Source organism: Aethalodelphis obliquidens, unplaced genomic scaffold (assembly GCF_003676395.1).
Source record: "Aethalodelphis obliquidens isolate GAN/ISIS:26980383/991018 unplaced genomic scaffold, ASM367639v1 scaffold30, whole genome shotgun sequence".
Lineage (NCBI taxonomy): Eukaryota > Metazoa > Chordata > Mammalia > Artiodactyla > Delphinidae > Aethalodelphis > Aethalodelphis obliquidens.
Window position 1 is genome coordinate 15,291,617 of NW_020837974.1, and position 25,327 is coordinate 15,316,943.

Genomic DNA, 25,327 nt, shown 5'->3' on the forward strand with positions numbered 1-25,327 from the left:
CCCCCCCCCCCCCCCCCCCCCCCCCACACACACACACGGGGTCTGAGAGGACTCAGGACTTTGGCAACAAGAGAGGCTGGCTGAGCTGATCAGGGAGGGCGGGACCAGGGGAGGGGCCGGCAGGTAGGTGCCCTTTCCCAGGAGCTGCCACTTCGGAAGGAAGATCTACTGTGTACCCAGGCCGGGCTGGAGACGCGTCCTCACTGCCGGCTGCGGAGACCCTGGCGTTTACTCTGTGCCCGCTGCCTGCCTTCGAAGCCGCCTTGGACACCTGCTTCCGCTTCCCTCTGGTTCTGACACCTGGATCTTGCCTTTGAACCCCAGCCTGAGGTCCCTTCCTTTGGGTGCCTGGTGTCTTCCCAGGGCCCCTGGTCCTGGGTCATGGCCCAGAGGGCAGGCGTGGGGCCTAGGTGGTTGGAGGCTCTGGCCACTCTGCTTTTGCTTGGATTATTCCGGAATGAGATGGGTGAGCGTGTGGGGGTGGGAAGTGTGGAGCACGGGGGGGAGGGGGGGAGGGGGCGGCCGGTAGTGCACCGGCGCCGAGGGTGTAACCCTTTTCTGGGGCACATCCCTTATTCTGGGCTCAAGAACCCCCAGCTTCAGCCTCCCTGGCTCTTGGCCTCTCCCCTCAGCTTTGGCTTCCTGGGCGGGGGGGGGGGGGGGGGGGGGGGGGGGAGGTGGGGCGGCCCTCGGGGAAGCAGGAGGTAAGGGGGCGTCTGGGCACTTGAGACTTCCCCGCTTACCCCTCCCTCTTTCTCTTTCCCTCCAGGAGCCGTTGGGGCTGAAGGTGAGGCTCGCCGGGGAAGTGGGGGGAGGGGAAGGGGAGGGGGAGGTGCCACGGGTTCAGATTTCCCTGGGGCGTTTGAGTGCCTGACCCTCTCTGCAAGGCCGTCTCTTTCACTCCTGTTGTCTTATTTGGGTCCTCCAATAGCTCTGGGAGGCGAGGATTACAGCCCTCGTTCTTTGGATTAAGAAACTGAGGGGCAGAGAAATAACTTGCCCGACGGCACACAGCCAGTAAGTGGCAGAGCTGGGATTTAAACCCAGGTCTGACTCCAAACGTGGGTTGTTTTGAGGGAAACAAACCAAGGATCCGTCTCCTTGGCAATCCCGGCTTCACCATGTACTGGCTGTGTCTCGAATGCCAGTTCCCTCACCTCTGAAATGAAGTTGAGGGAGTTCCCTTGGGGTCCACTGGTTGGGACTCCGCACTTTCACTGCCGAGGGCCCCCGGGTTGGGGAACTAGGATCCCACAGGCCGTGCGGTGCGGCAAAAATAAAATAAAATGAAGTTGATTCTGGGAATTCCCTGGTGGTCCAGTGGTTCAGACTCTGTGCTTCCAATGCAGGGAGCACGGGTTCGATCCCTGGTCACGGAACTAAGGTCCCGCATGCCATACAGTGCGGCCAAAAACAAAAAATTTTTTTAAAAAATTAAGTTGATTCTGTCTGTCTCCTGGGGCTGCAATGAAGAGTCTGGAAGATTAAGGAAGTGAAAGCCCCTTTGGGGCCTGGCATTGCTTGAACTGCTGGTCTCTATTGTCCTTTTTACAAGGAGAGGGGGAGGAGCCTCACTGGGTGGTTTTCCCTTCTTCTGAGCAGGTGACTTTGTGAAGGGCACTTGGGTCCTGCTCCAAACAGCGGCCTCTGCGGGGGTGGGGCTGTCCTGGAAACTAGACATTCACACCCTGGGAGCCCGGCTGTTCCGTTCGTTTGTTCAACACACATCCACAACTCCATCCATGTGCCCAGCCCTGTGCTGGGTGCTGGGGACATAGGGATCTGCCCTCGTCCCTGCCCCTAGGGAACGCCCAGGTTGGCTGGTTGAAGCAGACACGTCATAATGCGGAACAGCCACGTCTGGGAAGCACGGACCTCGGGAGCTCCGAAGCGTCGCCTCACTCAGCCAGCAGGGTCAGGGCAGGCTACAGAGGGACTGAGAATTTGAACCATCTCCATAGGCAGATAGCAGTTTGCTGAGCGAAGTAGGGATGAGGAAAGGTATTCTAGGCAGAGTGACCTGAATAGGCCAAGGTCTGGAGGTGAACAAGTGTGTGGCCCGCTGTGACAGGGTGTGCAGAGGGATGGCTGTGCCACGGAAGGTCTGGAGTCTCGTAAAGGTGGTGCGGGCCAGGGAAGGATTTAAGCGGGGGTATGACCTGGCCAGATTTGTAAGGAGTGGAGCAGATGGAAGGCAGGAAGGCCGGTGAGGACAGAAGCTGGATGAGACCTTAATTAGGCACTGGGTCGAGGGTAGTGGGGGCGGGCAGATCTGACCGTGACTGGTGAGCCATGGGATGGGGACACAGGGTGGCTGTTTCTGTGAACTCACTCCCCAAGCTCCAAACCAGACCTCCTGGGCTATGTCGGGAGTGGCAGGGTCGAGGATGTGGTTTGGGGGACCCTGAGGACCTGACCCCCTCCCTTCCTTTCCTCCCTGGGCAGCCTCCTGCGGCGTGGTCCACCAAGCACGTATCACAGGTGGTAGCGATTCAGCCCACGGCCAGTGGCCCTGGCAGGTCAGCATCAGCTACAACGGCGCCCACGCGTGTGGCGGCTCTCTCCTGTCTGAGCAGTGGGTGCTGTCGGCTGCTCACTGCTTCCCAAGGTACCAGCTGGGTAGGGGGCAGGGCGGGGAAGTCAAAAGTGGGCTGGAGGTCAAAGTTCAAGGATCAGTGTGGGTCAGAGGTTGGAGGTTCTTGGGTTGTATCTAGGGATATCAATAAAGTCTGTAAGGATCCGTCAGGAGTGAAGGCCAGAGGTCACAGGTCACAGGATAAAACTAGGATGCAGGGTGGACTCTGAAAGGTCAGGAACTGAGGTTGGACGCCACAAGGCAACAGGGATCCCGGTCTCTCGGGTCCCAGCCTTCGCCCCTCTGCCTGCAGGGAGCACCGCACAGAGGACTACGAGGTAAAGCTGGGGGCCCACAAGCTGAACTACTACAGCTCTGACACCGAGGTCCGCAGGGTGGCGCAGGTTATTTCCCACCCCAGCTACCTCCAGGAGGGCTCCATGGGTGACATTGCGCTCCTCCAGCTCAAAGGCTCTGTCACCTTCTCTCGCTACATCCGGCCCATCTGCCTCCCCGCAGCCAACGCCTCCTTCCCCAATGGTCTCCAGTGCACTGTCACGGGATGGGGCCACGTGGCCCCCTCAGGTGAGGGTGAGGTGGGCGCTGATGTCTAGGGTCACGGAGGGAGCCGACACAGGGTAGGAGGCCCTGGGTAAGCATCTTTTGCCCCCACAGTGAGCCTCCCGGCCCCCAAGACGCTGCAGCAACTTGAGGTGCCACTGATCAGTCGTGAGACCTGTAACTGCCTGTACAATATCAACGCCAAGCCCGAGGAGCCCCACTTTATCCAGCAGGACATGGTGTGTGCTGGCTATGTGAAAGGGGGCAAGGACGCCTGCCAGGTACACGCGGGGGGTCCGGGGAGAAGATGAGACAGGCGTGTCTTGGGAGATGAGGGCTCAGTGGGGCTGGCACGGATGGTTGGAGGCCTGGGGGCTGGTCCTGACAGCTGCTGTATGGATTTTCTCCTCAGGGTGACTCTGGGGGCCCACTCTCCTGCCCAGTGGGGGGCCGCTGGTACGTGGCAGGCATCGTAAGCTGGGGTGATGCCTGTGGGGCCCCCAACAGGCCTGGTGTGTATACTCTGACCTCCAGCTATGCCTCCTGGATTCACCACAAAGTGGCAGAGCTCCAGCCTCAGGTGGTGCCCCAAATCCAGGAGTCCCAGCCTGATGGCAACCTCTGCAGCAACTACGGGGCCTTCAACCCTGCCCCAGCCCCAGGCTTGGTGGGACCCCTCCTTCTGCTGCCACTAGGCCTGACCCTGGGCCTCCTCCGCCCACAGCACGACCACTGAGCTACTCACCCTGGGAGCTGACTTGCTTCCGGGACCTCCACATCACACCCAAGGGCACACGCCTGCTCCCAGGATGCCTGACTTTGAGCCACTCCTTCCTCCCAGGACCCTGTGGGAGTTCAAAGCACCATCCTGACCTTTGAGCCCACTCTTCTGGGTTGCTCTTTGGGACTGTAACCTCCACCACAGGAGTTTACTGCCTAGGAGTCTACTGGCTAGAAACTCTGGTCACCTCCATCTGCTGTCCACAAGCCTATCGGTTGGGCTCCTGTGGAGCCCCCAAGGACCCTCGGCTATGAAAGTGGGCCCCAGCTCCCCACCTGTTTCTAGAAGACGCCCAGATGCCTGCTGCTGAAAGGCTGGCTGTAGCACCTCACCTGCTCTGCCTGATGAGCCCCATCATTTCACCCTCTCACTGTTTTCTGGCCTGGGGCTGCCTCTGGGCAGCATGCTTTCAAGGACAGAAAAGGCCCCACTCTTGCCTCACTCGCTGCCACGCCCCCCTGAGCCCCGACTCCTGGACTCCGGAGGACTGAGCCCCCACCGGAACTGGGCCCCGACTTGCACCTAGTGTGCGGGGTTAGACGGAGCGAGATGGAGTAAAATGTTCTGAGCACAACTGGCCGCGTGTGTGTGACGTGAAATGACGCCCATCCGCTCTGGGCCTCTCCCTCCCACCTCCAAAGTCCAGAGCCACTGGCAGAACTTACTTTATTAAAAAAATGACGAAACAGGTCTGTACATATTTACAGGCTGGGGTGCAAGGAGGCACGGGTCCAGCAGCAGGGGCACAGGCACAGGACACTCACTTCTTGGAGAGTTTGACTTGCTTGTGCTTGGGGGGTGCCCACTTGAGGCAGACAGAGTCCACTGTGGGGAGAAGAGGCATGAGAGGCAAGACTGGGCCTCCGGGCCCGGCCGCTCGCAGTGGCTGCTCTGCCCTGGGCCCAGACCAGGTTTCACCTCGAGGTGAGAACAGGGGTAGACTGGGTCCTGGGGAGGGGGCTGCCCCAGGCTTCGGTCCTGGGAGCTGGTCAGACTGGTTGGGGATCCGATGACAGCAAAACAGAGGCCTTGGCTCACGGCAGTCCTTACATCTACCCTCTGCCCACACACACACACACACACACACACACCCTGGGCAGACTCCACCCACCTGTTATGGGTGGTTTCTTATACTGGGCACTTTTGAGGTGTTCCTCCACCAGCTTGGGTGTGACACAGATCACATGCTGGCCCTTCCAGTACTTGACCATGTTGAGGGACTGCAGGGTGCTGATGATGTCATTCTGGGTGATGCTCGTCATCTGGCTGCAGAAAGGGATTAGAGCAGATGCTGGAGAGAGCTCCCTTGTGGGATTTGGCTGGGACAGCAAAAGGGGACAAGAAGACAGTTTGACAGCATCACGGCCAATCTTAGGAGAGTCCTTCCCTCCTGAGGGTTCCAGGTGCCTCCCTTACCTAAGGTCCTTGATGGACAGTGTGCCCCGGAAGTCTCGCAGGATCTCCAGAAGGACCCAGGACCAGTAGCTGCGGTAGCTGAGCTTGCCCAGGTCAGACAGTGGCTTCTCAGGGGAGCCTACTGTGCTCTCCAGCTTGGACAGCTCATAACCTGGCAACAGTGGAAATGAGGAAACTGAGGACCCACCCTGCCCTGGCACCCCTCACCACAGCTGCCTTTCCTGGACAGGCCGGGAACCACTCACTGAAAGCAATGAGGAACTTTCCATAGCCACGGCGCTGGTAGGGGGGCAGGGTCAGGATGCAGGCCACGTTGTTCCCATCTGGTGACTCCTTTTCCTGTAGGGGTGGGTGGTCAGGACCTTTGCGGAGGCTCAGCCCCTGCTTCAGGTTCATTCTCCCCCTCTCCCTCAACCCGGGCTTCCCAACCCAGCACCTTCGAGAAATAGCCGACGATGTGGGCTCCCTGCCTGTCCACCTCGGTCAAAATGTAAAAGACGAATGGCTCCACGTCGAAGTACAATGTCTTGTGGTCCAGGAAAAGCTTGGCCAGCAGACACAGGTTCTGACAGTAAATCTGAGGGGTCGCGAGGTGGAAGCAGGCTCAGGGAGCAGGCGTAACTCCTCCGCCTCGCCCCATGGAGGCCTGGGCAGGAGCTGCCACCCTGCCCTGCAAGTGCCAGGCTCCAGACAGCAGCCAGTGCCAGCACGGTGAGAAGTGGGATCCTCACCAGAACAGTCATGTTTAGAATTGGAAGGAGTCTTAGAGTCACGTTCTGATGGATGGGGAAACTGAAAATCAGAGAGCTATGAGCACTCAAGGAGGTAATGGCAGAGCTGGACCAATCACGGCTACCGCTTCTGAGCGCTGAAGAGGAGCTCAATCTTCACAGACACGAACTCTTCTGTTTCAGGTCAGGAAACAAGCTCAGAGGAGACAGTGGCTCGCTCAAGGTCCCATGGCTGGTGAGCACTAGGGCAGGATTCAACCTGCTATATGAGTTCTGACTGTTCACAGCTGTGTCCTCAGCACCTAGCTCAAGGCTAAGCGTGAAGCTGGGAGCTTGGTAAATGTCTGCTGAATGGACGACCCTCGAGCCTGACTGCAGCCTGAGCTGTCTGCCCAGTCAGCCACACCGGGACAGAGATCAATGCCAGGAGGGCCAGTGGGACCTGGAGGTTGGCTTCATGGCAGAGATCAAGGACACCTTTTACATCCACTCTCGTTGGATTCAACAATTGTGTGAACCCAGCGCTGCTAGACCCATTTTGCTTAGGAGGCAACGGAGGCTCTGGGGGGCGGCAGAGGGGAGTGCTTGCCTGAGGACCCAAAGCTGGAGAAGGCAGAACTGGGAAGAACACCCAGGTCTCCTGCTGGGGCCCCTCCTGCCGCCCCCAGCCCCATTCACGTTCAGGAGGGCAGAGCAGGGGGCTCTGGTGGGGCTAAGACTTCACAAGCTGCTTATCATAAGGCTGACAGAGGCCCATGTTTACTAAACCCTATTCGATGCCAGGGACTGTGCTAAGTACTTGACTTTGCTGTCTCATTTACTCCACTAACAAGCCTGTTAGTTAACTATTAGCATGACTCCTGTCTTAAAGATGAGGAAACAGGAACAAAGGACCTTAAGTAACTTGTCCAAGGTCAGCTAGGAAGTGACGGGGCGATTTGAAGCCAGGAGCCACTCAGAAGCCAGGCCTCTGCGTCTTACACTCCACGGGACTTCCCCAGGAGACATTCCCAGACTGACCAGGCAAGGGTGAAGTTCTCAACACAGCAAAGCAGGCCCCAAAGGCCCCACCCTGCCGCAATGCCGCAATGAAGTCCTTCAGGAACAAGGAATTTAGCGGTCTGAGCCACAGAGCGCTCCCAGCAGGAAACCTCACACAAAGCAGTTCACACCCAGGAAAAACAAACACCTTTTCTTCAGGCAGAAAGAGAAAGCAGTTTTTAAGAACAGCCTGAGGCAAGACAGTCTCCACTCTGGGTTCCAAAATCGCCTGAACCTAAGCCACCCCAAGCTACCCCATCAGAAGGCAAGTCCTCAGGGAGAGAAGGGAAACCCAGAACTCGAGGCTGGCACCACAGAGCCACGAGTTGACTATGCACCAACCACAGGCCGAGTGCCAGGCCGAGCACCAGCCCGCAGTCCTCTTCGCACACTGAGGCCGGCCTCTACCCTATGGCGCCGGTGAGATCGTGAGATCGTCGGGAGGTGCCCAGCGTGTCCCCCCACCTGTCACAGTGCCTCCCCCCGGGGCTCACCTTGTGGTCTTTGCCGTCCACCTCGTACACAGAGATGTTGCTCTTGCGGTAGATCTCCTTCCCCGGGGGCTGCCGCCACTGGCACTGGCCCTGGGGGTGGGGACGGGCAGGGGGAGGCACAGGCATGAGGCCCCAAGGCTCCCCACTAGGTGCCCCATCCCGCCCTGTGTGGCCTGCAGCAGGCCTCTGCTTCTCTCCACCTGGAGACCCCGGGCCCCACCCTTTACCTACATCAAGTAATACTCCCAACCATCTGAGGAGACGGGTGCTATTCTACAGATGGAGAAACCGAGGCACAGTAACCGGCTCAAACATCACACAGCGAGACGGTTTTAAGTCCAGCTCAGCCTGGCTCTGGAGGACTCTAGAGGGCCGGCACCCATGACAAGGGCATTTCCCAAACCACATACATTTGCCTCAGTGTCTCTACCCTGTGGGAAACACGCCACTGCCCTGCCCCAGCAGGTCCTGCATGTGGATTAAAGCTTCCTGTCTGTCCGCACCTCATGGTCCCACGGCTCGGAGCTGTGCTTACTTCCTCTTTTCCACAGGGGAACCTAGCTCTGGACTGGCCTTGATAAACATGTGCTGAGGGCAAGGGACCCCAGAAGGTCCCCATTCCACAGAAGAGGAAACTGGGGTCTGGGGAGGGTCAGCAAGTTGGCCAGGGTCACTCCAGCAAAGGCAGAGTCAGGCCTGGAATCCAGGTCTCTCCAGCCGGGGCAGCTTTTCCTTGGACTCAACTGCTCTGGACCTTGCCTAGTGCCACTGCCTCAGCCGGCCCTCAGCCTCTATGCCCACCACCGCACTCACCAGGCCCGGCCCAGCCCAGCCTCACCAAGTGGAAGCGGTAGCTCTTTTCGTATTTCATGTACTTGAGGCAGTACTCGCAGAGCCAGAGCTTGGGCTGTTTCCCGTAGTCTTCAGGGAACGGGGAGAAGTACCAGGCGTCGATTTCGTAGTTCCCGATGTGGATCTTGTCCACGTACTTCACCTTGGTGATCTGTGGGCGAGGTGGGAGTGAAGGGCAGGGGGTGGCTCGGTCGGGGCAAGGGATGCTGTAGGGAAGGGGTGCCCCAGTTAGGACCCACTCCCCTACTTACCGCCTCATGTTCCTTCTCCAAGGCTGCTGTTGTGGGGTCCATCTCTGCATAGGTCTGAGTGAGAAAGAGCAGTGGACACAGGTGAACAGAAGTGGAGGTCAGGCCACGCCTCCCATCCCAGAACCCAGCACTTCCCACCTGTCTAGCAAACCTGTTTCACCTGGTTTCGGAGCTGACTGGTCCAAGTTCCTCTCCCATCTGCCCACCCACCCATACATCCCAGACACTCCTGATGCCCAAGTTTGGACCTTTTGCCTGATGAACAGGGCTAGGATCAGGAGGCCTGGTTCCAGTTCTTGGGCTGGTAAGAGTTTCAGCTGTACAACGCGATCAATCCAGCTCTGCCACAGTTGTTGTGAGACAGATGACATAATGGGCCTGGTCTTCCGCTTCCACAGCAGGAACTGGTGCGGACACTCCGGTGCGCCTGGACCTCTTTCCTGCCCATGGGACTGCTCCCGGAGGCCCCTCCCACAGGCACATCAGGCTCTAGGTGTCCAGAAAGGAACTCAACCTTTCCTCCCTGCAAACCTGGTCATCCTCCTGGGTTCCCCATCTCACTAGGAGCATCACCTTCAGTCCAACTACCCCAGACCAATAAGAGGCCAGCTCTCAAGACTGCTCCTCCTCTCAGCCTGGCATCCGAATAATGGCCACGTCCTGTTAGCGCTACCTCCTTGTCATCTCTGGAACTGGTTCCTCTGTCCCACACCGAATAGCCACTGCCACCGTCTCAGGTCTGGATAGTTGACGAGGCCTCTGTAAATTCCCAGCCCCCAGTCTCAGCCCCCTCAGATCTGCTCTATCAACACTCCTGTTGCTGGCCTCCATGCTTTTGCACATGCAGTTCCTTCCACCCTGAATGTCCTTCCCTCTCCTACAGCTGCCAGAAAATGCTTACTCAGCCTGGCACCGAGCACGAGCCAGGCAAGTGCATGATGAGGCAGAGCTTGGCGAGTGATCACGTGTGATTGTTTTTGCTGTGCTCTCCCTGTCCTTCAAGGCCCAGCACCCTGGGAAGGTGTGGTCAACAATCCTCCAGGAGGCCTGACTGCATTCTTCCGATGCAGAATACATTCGTTCCCAAGTCAGGAATTCAGTGGTCAACAACAGTACCCTCCGACTCCCCCTTCTTGGTTTCTCCCATTTTCCAAGTCTTTGGAAGGCAGGGACTACAAGTCAGGTGGCACTCACAGCCCATCTTGTTCCTAGGCCAGATGCTGAAGGAGGAACCAAGTCCAGCCTGACAGTGGACGCAGTTAGGCCTATGACCTACACCAGAGTAGATGGCAGCCTTGCCCTGTAGTTCAGAAGGGAGAAGGAGCCAGTCTTTTACCCAGAACCCCTTCCACAAAGCACTTTGCCTGGATGGCCTCATTTAACCCTTTTGGCAACGCTGAGATACAATGTTCTTACTTCTGTTTTACAGAGAAGTAAACAGGCAGGGAGAGGCGAGGTCACTGGCCCTTGGGGACTAGCCAGCTGCCATTTATTCCAAGTACTAAGCACTTACGTCGTAGGCATTACTCAGAACAAGCCTGAGATGGGAATCCTCACTCTCTCCACTGCACGGAAGAGGAAACTGAGGCACAGAGAGGTAAGCTCACAGAACTGGCACCCAGGACAGCTGGGCATGGGCCCCTCGCCTGTCCAACTCCACACCTAACCCCTGCAAAGATGAGGGAAGAATGATTTTCCTCCTCACGTGCCTCTTTAAAACACATTTCCCAACTCATACAACACAATCCTCCTCTGTAAATGCATTAAAGAATTACAAAAACACTACTTTCCGTAAATGCTGCAGTTTATTTAGAATTAAACATTAATTAGGCTCTGAAGAACCTTGCTGATCGTTAACTCGCTGTTACTCGTTCTTTGATTTTTATCCCCACTGGCCCACTGTCAACCACCCTGCTGCCTGCCAGCTTAGAGGTACATCTTTGTGACTTAATGTGCCAGTGCAACCTGGCTGGGGAGCTAAGAAAACCGTAGATCTGAGCTGTCCAGTAGTCACTAGCCACAAGTGGCCACCTAAATTTAAGTTCATTACATTCAAATAAAATTTAATTCTTGGGACTTCCCTGGTGGTCCAGTGGTAAAGAATCTGCCTTTCAATGCAGGGGACACGGGTTCGATCCCTGGTCAGGGAACTAAGATCCCACATGCTGTGCAGCGTGGCCAAAAAAAAAAAAAAATCTTTTAATAAAATTAAAAAATTTAGTTCCTACTCACACGAAACAAATTTCAAGTGCTCAAGGGCCACACGTGGGTAGTGGCTACTGTTTCGGACAGCACAGAGGCAGAACATTTCCATTTATCACAGGACGTTCAGTTGGACCGTGCTGCCTTAGATGGTGAGAGATTTTTTTGGCCATGCCACGTGGCTTGCAGGATCTTAGTTCCTGACCAGGGATTGAACCCGGGCCATGACAGTGAAAGTGCCGAGTCCTAACCATTGGACCGCCAGGGAATTCCCAGTGAGAGATCTTTCTAATTCAGGTATTTCAAATTTTTTTTATCACAGCACTGTAAACCAACTGCAAGTTTGTGTATATACATATATATATTTGTATGTGAGATAGAAGCTTCTTAAAACAATACTTACCTTTAATAAAGTGCAATGCACTATGGTACTTTCTACCTTGTCCTAGTTCTTCCATTTTTGAAATTTACATGGTCACAACCCACTGAACTAATTTGGCAATCTACTAACAGCCCCACAGTTTGCAAACCATTGCTGCTAAGCCCAGGACGAGCACTCAGAAGGATGGACTGGCACTGGTTGAAAATAATGAACGTCTGGGTGCCTTGAGAGCTCCATAAATCCTCCTCTTGTGTGCACACCCCATCTCACAAATCCAGAAACTAAGATTCAGAGTGGGAGGATAGAAACCCCCCAGGGCAGGCTAGCTTCGTGAAAAGAACCCAAGTTTTGGAATAAAGTGGCAGGAATTTCTGGCATGTTTCAAAGAGCTTGTGCCCCAAAGTAGGACAATCTAGTTGGTCAATCTAATTCCTAACTGGATTCCTAAAACTACCTGTACCTCCCTTGTAAACTGGGGATATAATGCTTACCTCAAAGAGTTGCTGTGAAACTTCAGTGAGATCATATACTAAAATACTTAGCCTAATACTGTGGTTCACAAGCCTACAAATGTTTGCCATTATTACTCTAATCTCAACCCACTCTTTTACTAGCTGTGTGAACTTGGGCATGTTACTTAACCTCTCTCAGCCTGCTTCCTGTTTTCCTCAGTAAGAACTAATTATCCCCGTGGTGTTGAGTTGTTAGGGCGGATCTGATGAGCTTATACAGGCACAACACTCAGCACAATGCTTGGCAATAGCAAGTGCCCCTAATCACTCATTCTCTTCCTCCCCTTTGGACTTCAGGTCCATCTGTCAATGTGGCACAGCCAAGAGCGGGCACGAAAGGTGCAAGAGGCCTGAGTTCCAGTCCCAGCTGTGTCATTTCCTTGCCACGAGACTGTAGCCAAGCTCTCACCCTCTCTGAGCCTCAGTTTTCTCATCTGTGAAGAATACCTGAGAAGAAATAGAGTCCCCTACACGCTGTAGGAGCTTAAGAAATGGGAGCTGCTGTGGTTTTGGCACCGGGACCCAAGGGAGTCAGCAGAGGCAGCTGAGCCTCCTGCGGCCCCGGGGAAGGGGAGGGGCCCGGACCTTCTGCACGTGGTTGATCTCGTCATGCTTGCGCTTTTGGTTGCGAGTGATCTTTCGCTCAGGCTGCTCGGCCAGCTCGCTGAGGTACTTCTCTGAGTTCTTCTGCACGGCATCCTTCACCGTCTTGGTCAACGCCAGCCGGTTCTTGTCTACCCATTCGTCCAGTCGCCGGTTAACTGTGAGGATGGGCCATGAGGGTGCTGCCCTTCCGCCCCCCCCCCCCCCCAGACCTGGATACCCCAAGTCACTCACAGCCCACATAGTGTACATAGAATTCCTCTCGGCCCTCCTGATCGTTCACTCGAGACTGGATCACTTCAGCAGAATCTGTGAAGGGAAAAGGCTAGGATCACCAGAAAAGAAAACAGGGCTGGAACAACAGTGATCCTTCACACTGAGGAGCGGTTTCCCAGATTCTGTGGCCAAATGTACGCTAACCTCACCTGTTCACATCTGCCACTCCCTTCAATCACTGTCTGAGGTGGGCCAGATTGGGCTGTTATTCTTATTTTAGAGACGAGGAAACTGAGGCTTACCCAGGGTCACCTATTTGAAAAGTGATAAGAGCAAATACTTAACTGAATTTAAATCTGGCTCCAAATTCAATGTTTCTTTTGCTATACTCAGTCGTTCATTTGTTCAGGGGTCATGAGGGCTAGCTGTGGAATCAGACGGCCCCACTTCCTAGCTATATTTAACTGAAAAAGTTATTTTGGCTTTCTGAGCCTCAGCACCTTCATCTGTAAAATAAGGATAACCGTGCCCACCTCAAACGGTGAATTAATGGCTCTAAAACGTTCAATGACAAACAGCCGACCATTCGATAAACGAGGAAGGCAACCACTGCATGTCTGGCCCTGTGCTGGGTTGCTGCTGGATACGGTGATGGATCATGAGCAGTCCTGCCCTCCGGAAGTTCCCACTTTGATAGAAGACAGACAGACAGACAATGACAACATAATGGTACATATACTATAGCTCAGGTATGAAGAAAATGTTGCATTTCTTCATACAGAAAGGGAACATACAGAAGGGAACGACTCAATCTGCCTGAAGGGAGTCAAGAATGGCATCACAAGGGATATGATGCTAAAAGGATGACTGGGGCTAGCCAGCTAAACAAGGAGAAAGGGAAAAAAGGGCATTCCAAGCAGAGGGCACAGGCAGTAAAAGGCATATGGCCTTCAGAGCACACAGTGTGGTCTGGTCTGGCAATGGCCTTTACTAGGGGTGCTGGAAAACAGAGAGGTTACAAAAATGAATGCCATTCTAAGGAACTTGGGGTTTATTTTGGAAATGAGGCAAAGCAATAGAAGGGAGGGGAAGCTCGCTTTTGTGTTCTGGTAGGTCCTCTCCGCTGGCGGCTGCAGGGGATGGATGGAAGGGGGGAGTCACAAAGACAAGGGAGACCATTGAGGAAGGAGGTTAACAAGAAAAGGGAATGAAGCCTAAGACTGGGCAAGGAAGTGGATTGGGAGCTCTACACACATTAGGAAGAACTTGGCGAACACCCAACTCGGAGGGGGTTGTAGGCGGCGCCCGGGCAAGTCCGAAAGTCCGCGTTCTCCTCCCTCAGGCCCCGCTCCCGCCCTTAAACCCCGCCCCCTGGCCCTGGGTCCCGCCCTCACGCCAGGTGCTATCCGGCCGCCGGCACAGGTACGTTTCTCCGATCTCCACGGTGACTTCTGGCTCGCCACGCGCCGGGGTCGGCGGAGAGACGCGGCCCGGGGACGGGGAGGTCCCCTCGACCGCCACATTCTCGCCGGGCCCGGGCTCGCCCTCCCCCGCGACCCCTGAAGTCGCCGCCGCAATCGCCGCAGCTGCTCCCTGCGCCGCCATTGCTGTAGTGGAAATGACGCCAGAATACAGCGCCGCGCAGGGCCTTTAGCTCCGGGTCAGCTACTCGTGGCGGAGGCCGCGGCCGGCTGGAGGCGGGAGGGGGGGGTCTGTGACGTGGCAGGAGCTCATTGGCTCGTGCGACGGTCTCCCCGGCGCTGGGCCAGATTGACGTGGACTGTGCCGGTTGCCCTGGAGTTGTTTTCCGTTTGGAACTATGGCTGCACCCTGGAGTTGAAAAGAGGAAGAAGACTTTCCTGATGTGATGCCTCAGCTCGATCTTTTTAAAGGTCCGGGTGCCTGATCAGGGGGCGCTGCCCCCACTTGACCGGGGCAGAGCCAAAGCAGCCTCCCTGGATGCCTGGCTTTTGGGCGATGAATTTGGGATTAGCACCCATCCCCGTGCCGCCCACTTCCGCCTGCCAAATACGGGTCTCCCGTCTGTGAAGACTGAAGAAACTGCCTTCCTTGTTGAGAGTGGAAAAAGGACAGTTGGGGTGGGGGAAGCAGGACGGATGTGTGTCCTGGGACAGCCAATAAATCACTCTCACAGAATCAAGCCTTTGTAAAGAAAGGACCAGGTCCCCTAAACAGAAACTAGCCAAAGGCAGTGGACATAATGGAGAGCATCTGGGGCTTATTGAGTAAGGAATCCTGGGTTCTGCCCCTTCACTGGGGAAGTTGTACAAGTATGTCCATTCCCAGAGTGTCGTTAAAGGTTAAACTGTACAAGCCATATAACTATAAAAAGGTTGAACCGTGTACTTATCTCTTATGTATATAAAACAAGTGTACTGCACAATACCAGACAGGGTAGGTGCTCAAACATTCCCTTTGGCCTCTCTCTTAATCATCTTTGACTTATAATTTGGTTATTGGGCTTAGAAACAATTCTAAGAGGGGTGTAATGCTCAAGCCCTAAGGATGAGGTTATAGATCAGGAAATGTCTAAGTATTTGTGAGGGATGGCAGTGGGAAGTGCTGGTAACTTGGCTTTTGGGGAATGAAGGAGTTTGGGGGGAGCAGTAAATGCCAGTTGTCTGGCAGCATATGAAACAGAAAAAATAAAAATCAGGCAAGAAAAAAAAATTAAAACTGTAGTACCTTTTCCCACTCTCCACCCACCCCTAGAACTATGTAGATGATTCACCCAGATCCCCTAGAATCTTTTTCTGTTGCTTCTTTGTGCTCATATTTCCTTTGATGGGCTTTCAAAAGCCAGCACCAGAGGCTTGTTTGGCAAACTGCCCCTCAGGCTAATAGAGCTATTTTGCCTCAGAAGAGATGAAAACAGAAGTTCTTAGCCAGCGAGTTTTAAGTACCTCCCCAACCCCATTCAAATAGGACATTAAACGAATGATTGTCCAGTGGAGGAGTCCATCAATGACTGTGGAGCTTAGCTCTCTTGCCTGGCCTCCTGCCCTTCCCTTTCCCACTTCCCCTACTCCCTTCTGGGAGCACTTTCTCAACAAATCACTCGGACACAAATCCTCCTTTTAAGATGTGCTTCTAGGGAACCCAACCTGAAACATCACTTCCTAGCTTAAAACCCTTCCATGGGTCCCTGCTGCCTCCAGGATAAAACCCATGCTTCTTCACTGTAAATTCAAGGTCTTTCACCCTGACTGCCACCTACCTCTCCAGTCTCACCCCCTCTGCCCTGCAGCCAGCAGGATTTTCAGCCTGGCAAGTCACTATGGTTTCCCACCACCAGATACAATTCCTGTCTCCCCTCAGTGCCCCACCTCCATCACCAGTTCCACCAAACAGGCCTTCAGGCCTTCTCCTTCCCTGGCAAGATAGGCAGGTGGTCACCTCACCACCTGCTCCCTGGAGTCCTTTCCTTTTGCCCTCCCTACCAGGACCCCACTGTCCTCTGGGGCCTGTCAGAGCACAATCTGGTGTGTTCCTTTCCTTGGCAACAGCAAGCACAGCTGGCAGACAGTATTTTTAACCTTACTCAGGTTCAGGAATCAGGTGGCTTGGAAAGTTGCCTAGTCTGGTGACCTACACCTCCGCAACCTGTGACTGCTGGGAAGGGAAGAGTCAGAACTGAAGCCTAAAGCTGGGCCAACCCGGGCCTTCAATATTGTCTGGGAGCCAGAAACATTTGGTAAATGAAAATAAATGAAAGGTCTTTGCACAAACTGCCCAAGTCATCCCCACTCCCGCCAAATGTAACATGCAAGCGACTCGGGGCCAATTCCATTCCTGGTCTGCCAGGCTGTGAGGACAGAGACTGGAACATGAACTAGTTAAACCCAAGGGCCCAGGGGACCTGAATGGGGGCAGAAACAAAGGCTCACCTGCCCTGCCCACACATGGGGCCCAAGAGGGCATTCAAAATGTGAACTTTAATAACAAACAGCAGGTCAGAGTGGGGGTTCCCCAGGAACAAGAATGACGGAGCTGGTGCTGGAGACCCCAAGGGTCCCCACTTCATCCCCTCTAAGGCCTGGAGGCAGGGAAGCAGTGGACCCCATCGAGGAGGGGAGGTGCCTGGCTCCACGTAAGTCCATCTGCTTGGGGCCCTAAGACCCGAGATGCAGCAGTGTGTAGAGCAGGGTGGCACCCTGCTGGGCCCGGAAGGTCCTGCCAGGGTGTGTGGCCTAGTCTGGGCAGGCAAGCAGGCCAAGGGCTGCGGGGTCAGATGCGGAAGCTTTCCTCCAGGCCGTCGATGTGACGGAGCCGCAGGTAGACGTCCGTGCCAATGCCCTGTAGGGACTGCAGCCGAAGGGAACCACCGAGGTACTCTGCGTAGGCCCGCGATGTGGGCAGCCCGAAGCCAAAGCTGGGGGTGGGCAAGGGGACAGAACACGGGCTTCAGAGGCTTGAGTCTCCTGGCCCCCCCTCCCGCCCCTCCATTCTGGCCAGGTGGGGCCTCACCCGTGCATGGGTCCCGACTGGCCGCCACTGTGCAGGTCCAGGTGGCCGAAGAGGGGGCTGATCCGGGGGTCCTGGGTGCTGGCCTCAGCTGTAGTGAAGTGGTAGTCCATAACCCGATCCAGGTCTTTGTGAGCAATTCCCCCGCCCCGATCTGAAATCCTGGCAGGATGACGACGACAGGGGTTCGGCTCAGCTTTGGTGGGGCTCACTACCTCCCCAGGTAGACAGTGCTAAGTCGGGCTTCCTGTCACTTCCACGCAGACATGGAATGTGGTCACCTAGACTCTTGGGCCTTGTTTTTTTAAGCTATGTTTCTCCACCCTTACCTCTGCCACTAACTGCTTATACTTCCTCATAGGACTTGACGTTTATTCTCAGCCCAGCACCGCAGACTGTTTATTTCTGACTCATTTCCCACTCTGGGCCCCTCAGCTGCTGACAAGGACAGGGCCCTGGGGCCCACAGCTGGCCCCAGATCCACTCATGTCCAGCTCATGGCAATCTCAGAACTGGAGAATATCCTGTCCAACCAGAAACTAAATCTCAGACTGGGGCAGGTACTGGCTTGAAATCATCCAGCAAATCAGAAACAGTGCCCGGAACCCCCATGCATCCCACCCCAACTCCCACCCAGGGCAAACCTGATGACGAGATCGATATCATTGTTGGCGATGGTGATGACCACATCTGGGACATTGTAGGGAGTGTCTAGGTGACTCTCCATTGTGGCTCTGTGCAGGGGGCAAAGATCAGTAGGTGGTGGTGCCCCAGCCTCACCCCAGTTCCTGTCTGCCCCCTTCCAATATATCCAGCAGCCCACCTCATGGCATTCTTGAGCAGCTCGGGCAGGATGTAGTCCAGCGGCATCGGGATGAAGGGAAAACGGGCAGCCACATGTCCATTGATGCGGACTCGGGGGGCATTGCCATACTTGTGTTCACACAGGCGTCTGCGGAAAGGAGCAAGGGTTCACACCTCAACCAGTGGTTATCAACTGGAGGTGATTCTGTCCCCAACCTCCCAGGGAAGTTTCACAATCTCAATCTCTAGCGACATTTTTGGTTGTCACAGCTGGAGAGTATTACTGGCATCAAGTGAGTAGAAGCCAGGGACTCTTCTGAACATCCTAACAAGCACAGGCCAGCCCCTCACAAAAAAGAATGATCTGGCCCAAAACGTTAACAGTGTCACAGTTGAAAAACCCTGCCCTGGACCATGCCCTGGGCAACGGATCAGACCCAAACCTTCCCTGCCCGAAGACGTCACCCCCTTAGCCGTTCTAGCCTCACCTGGCAAAGTCCACCCACTTTTCAATAATCTTCTTTGGTGAGAGGCGAGTGCAGATGATGCCAACAAAGTCGGGCTGGCAGGAGAAAGAAGGTCAGGACCAGGGATCACCTCCACCCACACCGTGGCCACCAAAAGCTTGCAAACTCTAGACTACGGAAGCAGCCCCAAGGCTCTCCCCAGGCCCTCGGCCCGAGTCCCCAGCCCATGGGGGCTCCTGGCTCAGTCTTCTCTGCCCCACTTGACATTCCCAGGTAGGTCTCAGGTCCCCGTGCCCCACCTTGTCCTCATGTAGCGCCAGATGATGTGTAGCCAACATGCGGATCCCAAGCCTTGAAGTCAACGTCTTGTCTAAGAAGTAGCGGACGAGCTTCTCATCCTGTAAAAAGCAGGGGCTCAGAAACCCTGTGCCTGGGACTTCCCTGGTGGCGCAGTGGTTAAGAATCTGCCTGCTAACGCAGGGGACACGGGTTCAACCCCTGGTCTGGGAAGATCCCACATGCCGTGGAGCAACAAAGCCTGTGTGCCACAGCTACCGAACCTGCACTCTAGAGCCCGCGAGCCACAACTACTGAGCCCATGCACCACAACTACTGAGCCTGCACACCACAACTACTGAAGCCCGCTCACCTAGAGCCCGTGCTCCGCAACAAGAGAAGCCACCGCAATGAGAAGCCCGTGCACCACAACAAAGAGTAGCCCCCGCTCGCCGTAACTAGAGAAAGCCCGCGTGCAGCAACAAAGACCCAACACAGCCAAAAATAAATAAACAAAAAATAAAAACAAAAAATGTTAAAAAAAAAAAAAAAAGAAACCCTGTGCCCTTCCCAGGCCCTCACAACAGGCCTGAGCCCCCATTGCGCTGCCCCTGACCTCTATGTGCTTCCGGCTCTCACGCAGGCCCTCAGCTAAGAGGGTCACCACATCCTTGTGGTCGTCCAACAGCTGTCGCACCAGCTGGCAGTATTGGGCATCATCCGTCTGGTCCTTGATCTGCAGGCCACAGAGTCATGAGCTTGGATGGTCCAGCCCTGACTTCTCAGCCCCTCACCCTGCCCTGGCCCAGCCCTCACCGGAGGGAAGTCTGTCAGCTTCTGGAAGGCACGGATGTACAACTCGTGCTGCAAGGAAGAGGTGTGGGAATTCACAGGGATGCTGTGGGCACCAGGTAGAGAACAGCCACCCGTGCCCACCTATGGGGATCGCCATCCACCCCAATTCATTTGGTTCAAACCCCATCATGGCCTTTCAAGCCTCCATGAAGGCTTGGGTCCGAGTCCTCTGTGGCCCTGAAACCTTTTGGCAGGTAAGCCTCTACCACTCTGATTCCGTCTCCCCATTTGCCCCATGGGCGGTGGGCACACTGATCTAAGGTCCTCTCTACTAGGGAAACCGACGCCGCCTTGAGGCCACCTTACCACGTGCAGTATGGTGGGGTTGCAGCCAATGATGAAAGGAAGGCTGCGGAAGCCCTTGATACGATGAGCGATCCTCACTGGCAACTCCTGCTGCAAGTACCGGGCACTTTTCTAGAAGAAAAAGAGGAAGGAAGTTAAGGCCAGGGCCTGAGTGGCTGGGTCAGAGCTCCAGAGACCAAGAGAAAAATAGGGGCAAGAATCTTACCAGAAGGTGACTGCCATCCTGAGAGCGGCCTGAATAGAGCATCATGGTCGGAGTGAGACGGACTGAGGGCTGGAGGGGCAGAGGGCCCTTGAGCACTGAATCTCTGACACCCTGCCCCCATCATGTTAGCTCCACCCCTTCCCTGGACACCCACTCCAGCTCTGGACCCAGGCCTCACCGCCCTAGCTGCACACCTTCTCCGCTGCCACATCGATGGCCGACTGGTTGTAAAAGGAGGTGACTGTCTTGGAGCGCTCCCGTGCCATCTCCACGTGGTGGGTATCGGTGGCTGATGTGGAGCGGGCCCGGAGAGACAGTGAGGGCCCCAAGAGAGGCCAGAGTGCTGGCCCGCCCCGGGGTCCGCTCCCCAGCACGGAAGCCAGTATCATCGTTTTGCTCTTTTGTCGAACTGGGCGGCCACTAGGGCTGAGGACCGGATAGATGGAGGCGACCCCAAAACGGGGCAAGAAGGGTGTGGGTGGGCAGGGGCACTTCTCTGACTTCAGGGGCGAGAGCCGGTCGAGGATGCTGACATGCTCAGCCTCCAGGAGCAGCTCCCATCTATAAAGGCGGAAGAAGGGGGAGTTGTAAGGCTCTGAATCCAGGCGCACTATCTTTCCACGTGAGCACGGGTTAGTCAGATTTGGACAATCTCTGCCCACCCCTTCAACCACTTCCCCAAGCACACACAGGCCGACCCTGGATAACCTTGCTTTCCGGGGCTACTATTCTTCAATCTGATGTTCTATCTGGTAGTCTGGAGGGAAGAGGATCCTTAGACCCATCCAGCCCGAAAACCTCAACCCCCGCTCCCTCTGATCCCGGGCACCCTCGTTCAGGGGGCGGGGCTGACCCCTAATCCGGCGCCTTCGGACCCCGGCCGGTGTCTGGCCTGCGTACCTGCGGCACACAGTATTGTTTACCCCAGGGTCGGCTGCGTTGAAGTAGCGGCTCGGGAGTCCCTGTCTGGTTCCCTCCCTCCGCAGGGTCACTTGGTTCGGCCCGGATCTTCCCCATATGGTAGATGCCAGTCCCCCAGCCCCCCAACCCCAGTCCACGCGCGCTCCAGCAATCCAGAGCAAGGGCGGAGGCGGCGGGCGCGCGATGCGAAGCCTTCGCGGCACGGTCTGAGCGGGTAGCTCCACTTACCTCGGGGCCAGAGCCAGGGCCGGGGTCCGAGAGGAACGGCCCAATAGTCCACCGGCCGGGCTGGCCGAGCCGCTTGCGCCCTCTGCCGCCGTGACGTCACGCGGGCTATGGGCGCCCGGTGCCTCCTGGGAGTTGTAGTTTGGAGCGGAGGACTCGCAACTCGCGCCAACCCATCGTGGCTGTGTCTCTGCTCCCAGGTCCCCAAATAAATAGCACAGCTCTCTCCACAGGGCTCCCGGAGTTATCTGGTCTCTCTGGGCCTCTGTCTTCTGCTCTATAAAATAGGATCTCTGGGAAAGAAATGCGAGAGGGCGAGAAGACCCTTAGATGCAAAGTGCACAGACCAAACCCTACCTGGATTCCTCCCCTGAGGTCCCTTCCTTCTCCCTTCTAGCTCTTGACTCATTTGTGGGAAACCAGACTGCCTGGTTCAACCCCCAGCTCAGCCACTTACCATCTGGGGCAAGTTACTTAAACTACTCAATACTTCAATTCCCGTATTGGTAAAATGAGGTTGTACCAACCTTAGGGTTGTATGGTCACATGAATTTATATATGTAAAGTGCCCAGAATAGTGCCAGGTGTGGAATTAACACTCTACTAGGTATTAACTATTACTATTATTGTTACTGAGTCTAAGCTCGCTCTGCTCGCCGCACGACAGGGCATAGGAGACGAGGTGTTGGGCAAGCAATTCAGCAGACCGAGAAGATGGCAGACTAAAGTCTCAAAATCACCAACTTATCGGGGTTTGGATGCCAGTTTCTTTTATAGCACAGAGAGGGGGAGGAGATGAGGAAGTAAAGTAAAAAGGCCATAAGTTTTGCAAATATCACCTGGAATGGCCAGCCTCGGGGAGGGGATGTGTTAATTTCTTCTTTCTTATAGCCATCCACAGGCAGACAGGGTCCGGATGTTTCCTTGAACAAAGGCACTTTGGTTTAACATTCAGGCAGAAGGGCAGGGTTCCCCGAGGCAGGCCATTGTGTGTAGACAGTATCCTCTTCGTGAACAAAAGCAGCAGAAAGCAAAGGTTAAAGTAAAAGAAACAGATGGAACATATAGTCAGATATGGCTCTTCCCTGTTACATTATCATTATTACTAATTAATGCCAGCAACAAACACAGTTTAGGTGACTTTTCTGTGCAAGGAGAGGAGATTGGTGTTGAATTAAATAAATAGACCCTTCCCTGCCCTGAAGAGGAAGGCAGACAATTTCCGTGTCATCAGTTGTGCTAAGAGCCACACAGGAAGGTCTGGGAAATTGGTATAGGTGCAGTGTGAGCAGGACTGGCCAGGCCTAGGAGCTGGAGTGGGAAGGACATGTCAGGACAGGGAAGAGCCTGGAGCATGTGGAGTCTGGGAGGAGAGGAGCTGAATGAGGTGACCAGAGCCAGATTTTGAAGGATGAGTGTGCATTTGTCCTGAAGTAGTAAGAAGCCACTGAAGAGGGCTTCCCTGGTGGCGCGGTGGTTGAGAATCCACCTGCCAATGCAGGGGACACGGGTTCCAGCCCTGGTCCGGGAAGATCCCTCGTGCCGTGGAGCAACTAAGCCCGTGCGCCACAACTACTGAGCCTGAGCTCTAGAGCCTGCGAGCCACAACTACTGAGCCCGAGTGCCACAACTACTGAAGCCCGCGATCTACAGCCTGTGCTCTGCAACAAGAGAAGCCACCACAATGAGAAGCCCGCGCACCACAACGAAGAGTAACCGCCGCTCGCCGCAACTAGAGAAAGCCCGGCACAGCAACAAAGACTCAACACAGCCAGAAATAAAATCAATTAATTAATTAACTAATTAAAAAAAAAAGCCACTGAAGGGTTTTATCTAGATAGATCTGCTCCTTAGACAGAATGCTCTGGCGGTAGTGATGGGACCAGTGAGACCAAACGAAGAGAGACCAGTGAAAAGACAGTTTTTCCAAGCAGGCGATGATGAGAGAGAGACTTTTCAGTGTGTGTTTGTGTGTACTTATACTGACCAGATTTTTCTTCACCATGGTCATGTATTTTCTAAATAGTTTAAATTTTTAAAGCAAAGGGGTAAGTGAAGCAGGCGATATTTTGGAGTTGGGGGGGGGCTGTTTTGTTTTGTTTTTGAAAATTTTTTTTCTTTTTTGGCTGAGCCATGCGGCTTGAGAGATCTTAGTTCCCGGACCAGGGACCGAACCCCGGCCCTCGGCAGTGAAAGCATGGAGTCCTAACCACTCGCCCACCAAGGAATTCCCTGGAGCTGTCTTTAAACTTCAGCAGAGGTGGGACCCTTCACCACCGGCTGGCCTGCCTGAGGGACTGGGGGAAAGTCTGCACAGATCATGAGGAAGGGGCTCCCTGAGTCTCTGGATTTTCTCTTCGCCCCTCATCCCCACACCATTCCCACCCTTTCTTTTCCCGCATCCCGGCAATACCCTGGAGTGAAGCTGGGAGGACGCTCAGCTCTGGAGGCGGCTGGAGGAAGGCAGGGCTTGAGCCAGCGTTAAAAGGGAGAGGGGAGGGTGCTCCCGCTGGGAAGGCCGAAGTGCGCAGAGAAGCAAAAGATGGCTTGAAGCGTGCCGGATCCCGGCGCTCACGTGGCCGGCAGTGTATTTGACCCTGCGCGCTGGACCAGCCTGGCCGGGACTCGCTGCTACCTCCCGGCGGTGGAGGTTGGACTTGCACCCCAAGAGTCCACCTTCCCGTTGGTCAGGCTCTCTTCTAAGAGATTTACATGTGTTCGTTTCATCTTCATAACGAACCTCTGAGGTAATGTGATTATCCTCATTTTACAGATGGGGCAACAGAGACCCAGAAAGATTGAACGACTCCTCCGTCCCCTCTTTCCGTTCCATCCTCACCCCCCATACTCATGGCAACAGCCACACTGGCCCACCTGTTTTTCCCTCAACATACCAGGCACGTTCCACCTCTCACTAGCTGTGCCCTCTGCCTGGAACACCCTTTCCCTAGATTTCCACATAGCTTAATCCCTCACCTCCTGTAAGCTTTTGCCCAAATGTCAGCTGAATGAAGCCCAACCTGATCACCCTATTTAAAATTGCAACCACCCCCATTCCCCTCACACTGCTTTACTCTTATTTATTTATTTGTTTACTTGGCCGCGCGCGCTGTGTGGCTTTTGGGCTCTTAGTTCCCTGGGATTGAACCCTGGCCCCAGGCAGTGAAAGCGCCAAGTCCTAACCACTGGACAGCCAGGGAATTCCTTCTGCTTTACTCTTTATTTTATCCGTAGCATGTATCACTGACAGCATACTATATACTTATGTATTTATCATAGTAATTGCTCAGTTTTTTTCCTAAAATGTAAGCCCACAGTATGAATATTTGTCTGCTATACTGATTTATCCTGTGCCCCTAACACAGTCCCTGGCACATAACAGGTGATCAATAAACATTTATTAAATAAATGGAAGAAATATTGGGCTTTCTTCTTGAGCTATTGAAAGGCAGAGTGACAAAACTACATCTTTTAATTTTTGATAAAGAGGTACTTTGACTGCTGTATGGAGAATGTATCTTAGGGTAAGAGATAAATATATCTGAGAGACCAAAGATGAGGCTACTGCATTTATCTAGGTGGGAGGTGATGATGGTTTGGGTCAAGGTAGAGGTCTGCATAGATTATAGGGAATGAGGGAGTGGTCCAGGAGGAGTGGCTTGGGTGGATTGGGGGGGGGGGGCCATGGTTAAAATGGGAACCCCAGAGAAGGGCCAGGTTTGGGGAAGGTAAGAAGCTCAGTTTGGGGTGCATTGCATTGCATCTGATTGGCCTGTGAGACGTACATATGGTGATGTCCAAGAAGTGTTTCTGCTCTGGGGTGTGGAGCCCAGGAAAGAGATCTGGGCTCAGGTCAGAGTTCAGAAGCTGTGACCTGGAAGGAGTAAGGGAAGACATCAGTGGAAACAATGTTGCCTCATGTGGCGGTTTGTGTTTCCCAAAGATGCCCCACCCCACATGCCCACATGAATTTCTTAGAATGTGACTTTGACACTTCTCATATCAAGAGGTGAAGTTCTGTGTTCCTTCCCATTAGAGCTAAGCAAATTTGTGATTACAGTGGAAGGGATACTATATGATGACTTATGAAGCTAGATCATAAAAGATGATGCAGCTTCCACTTGGCTCCCTGGAGAACTTTTACTGGAGTCCTGAGTTACCACATA

At 54.6% G+C, this 25,327-nt stretch overlaps 3 protein-coding genes across 6 annotated transcripts in view; 1 reads left to right on the plus strand and 2 right to left on the minus strand.

Annotated features, from left to right (window-relative positions):
• The window catches only part of LOC113630316 (polyserase-2), a 15,310-nt gene extending 10,819 nt beyond the window's left edge, over positions 1-4,491 (plus strand). The window contains exons 16-21 of the mRNA XM_027125515.1: positions 298-466; positions 770-787; positions 2,446-2,608; positions 2,889-3,160; positions 3,251-3,417; positions 3,549-4,491. Coding sequence (XP_026981316.1) covers positions 298-466; positions 770-787; positions 2,446-2,608; positions 2,889-3,160; positions 3,251-3,417; positions 3,549-3,872 — 1,113 coding nt within the window. The 3' untranslated portion in view covers positions 3,873-4,491. The remainder of the gene's footprint in view (positions 1-297; positions 467-769; positions 788-2,445; positions 2,609-2,888; positions 3,161-3,250; positions 3,418-3,548) is intronic.
• Positions 4,492-4,566: 75 nt separating this feature from the next.
• On the minus strand, positions 4,567-15,275 carry KAT8 (lysine acetyltransferase 8). Of its 2 annotated transcripts, XM_027126311.1 has the most exons (11): positions 14,012-15,270; positions 12,636-12,710; positions 12,384-12,559; positions 8,703-8,756; positions 8,438-8,602; positions 7,600-7,689; positions 5,770-5,910; positions 5,579-5,672; positions 5,334-5,484; positions 5,029-5,183; positions 4,567-4,742 (listed from the first exon to the last, which is right to left on the minus strand). In XM_027126311.1, the coding sequence occupies exons 1-11, from the start codon at positions 14,220-14,222 to the stop codon at positions 4,678-4,680; spliced, it is 1,377 nt and encodes a 458-aa protein (XP_026982112.1). In that variant the 5' UTR covers positions 14,223-15,270; the 3' UTR covers positions 4,567-4,677. The 2 variants fall into 2 exon arrangements, with proteins under 2 accessions (XP_026982112.1, XP_026982113.1); XM_027126312.1 differs by lacking the exon at positions 5,770-5,910 and having other exon boundaries at positions 14,012-15,275.
• A 1,246-nt stretch (positions 15,276-16,521) lies between these two features.
• On the minus strand, positions 16,522-23,686 carry BCKDK (branched chain keto acid dehydrogenase kinase). 3 transcript variants are annotated; one of them, XM_027126314.1, is made up of 13 exons: positions 23,575-23,685; positions 21,165-21,454; positions 20,210-20,576; positions 20,016-20,084; positions 19,811-19,921; positions 19,466-19,513; positions 19,266-19,385; positions 18,673-18,771; positions 18,395-18,468; positions 17,926-18,054; positions 17,747-17,836; positions 17,106-17,264; positions 16,522-17,010 (listed from the first exon to the last, which is right to left on the minus strand). In XM_027126314.1, the coding sequence occupies exons 3-13, from the start codon at positions 20,402-20,404 to the stop codon at positions 16,866-16,868; spliced, it is 1,239 nt and encodes a 412-aa protein (XP_026982115.1). In that variant the 5' UTR covers positions 20,405-20,576; positions 21,165-21,454; positions 23,575-23,685; the 3' UTR covers positions 16,522-16,865. The 3 variants fall into 3 exon arrangements, with proteins under 3 accessions (XP_026982115.1, XP_026982116.1, XP_026982117.1); XM_027126315.1 differs by lacking the exon at positions 19,466-19,513 and having other exon boundaries at positions 16,542-17,010; positions 23,575-23,686; XM_027126316.1 differs by lacking the exon at positions 20,016-20,084 and having other exon boundaries at positions 16,542-17,010.
• Between the last annotated feature and the right edge of the window lie 1,641 nt (positions 23,687-25,327).

What these genes read in the sequence shown, in the direction of transcription:
- KAT8 (XM_027126311.1), bottom strand. Translation starts at nt 14,222, where the DNA reads ATGGCGGCGCAGGGAGCAGCTGCGGCGATTGCGGCGGCGACTTCAGGG. An exon ending in GCGGCCGGATAGCACCTGGC is followed by an intron (nt 12,711 to 14,011) that starts GTGAGGGCGGGA and finishes TTCCCTTCACAG; the next exon opens with ATTCTGCTGAAGTGATCCAG. An exon ending in CTATGTACACTATGTGGGCT is followed by an intron (nt 12,560 to 12,635) that starts GTGAGTGACTTG and finishes CCATCCTCACAG; the next exon opens with TTAACCGGCGACTGGACGAA.
- BCKDK (XM_027126314.1), bottom strand. Translation starts at nt 20,404, where the DNA reads ATGATACTGGCTTCCGTGCTGGGGAGCGGACCCCGGGGCGGGCCAGCA. An exon ending in AGAGCCGGAAGCACATAGAG is followed by an intron (nt 18,772 to 19,265) that starts GTCAGGGGCAGC and finishes TGCTTTTTACAG; the next exon opens with GATGAGAAGCTCGTCCGCTA. An exon ending in GATATCGATCTCGTCATCAG is followed by an intron (nt 17,265 to 17,746) that starts GTTTGCCCTGGG and finishes TCATCCTGCCAG; the next exon opens with GATTTCAGATCGGGGCGGGG.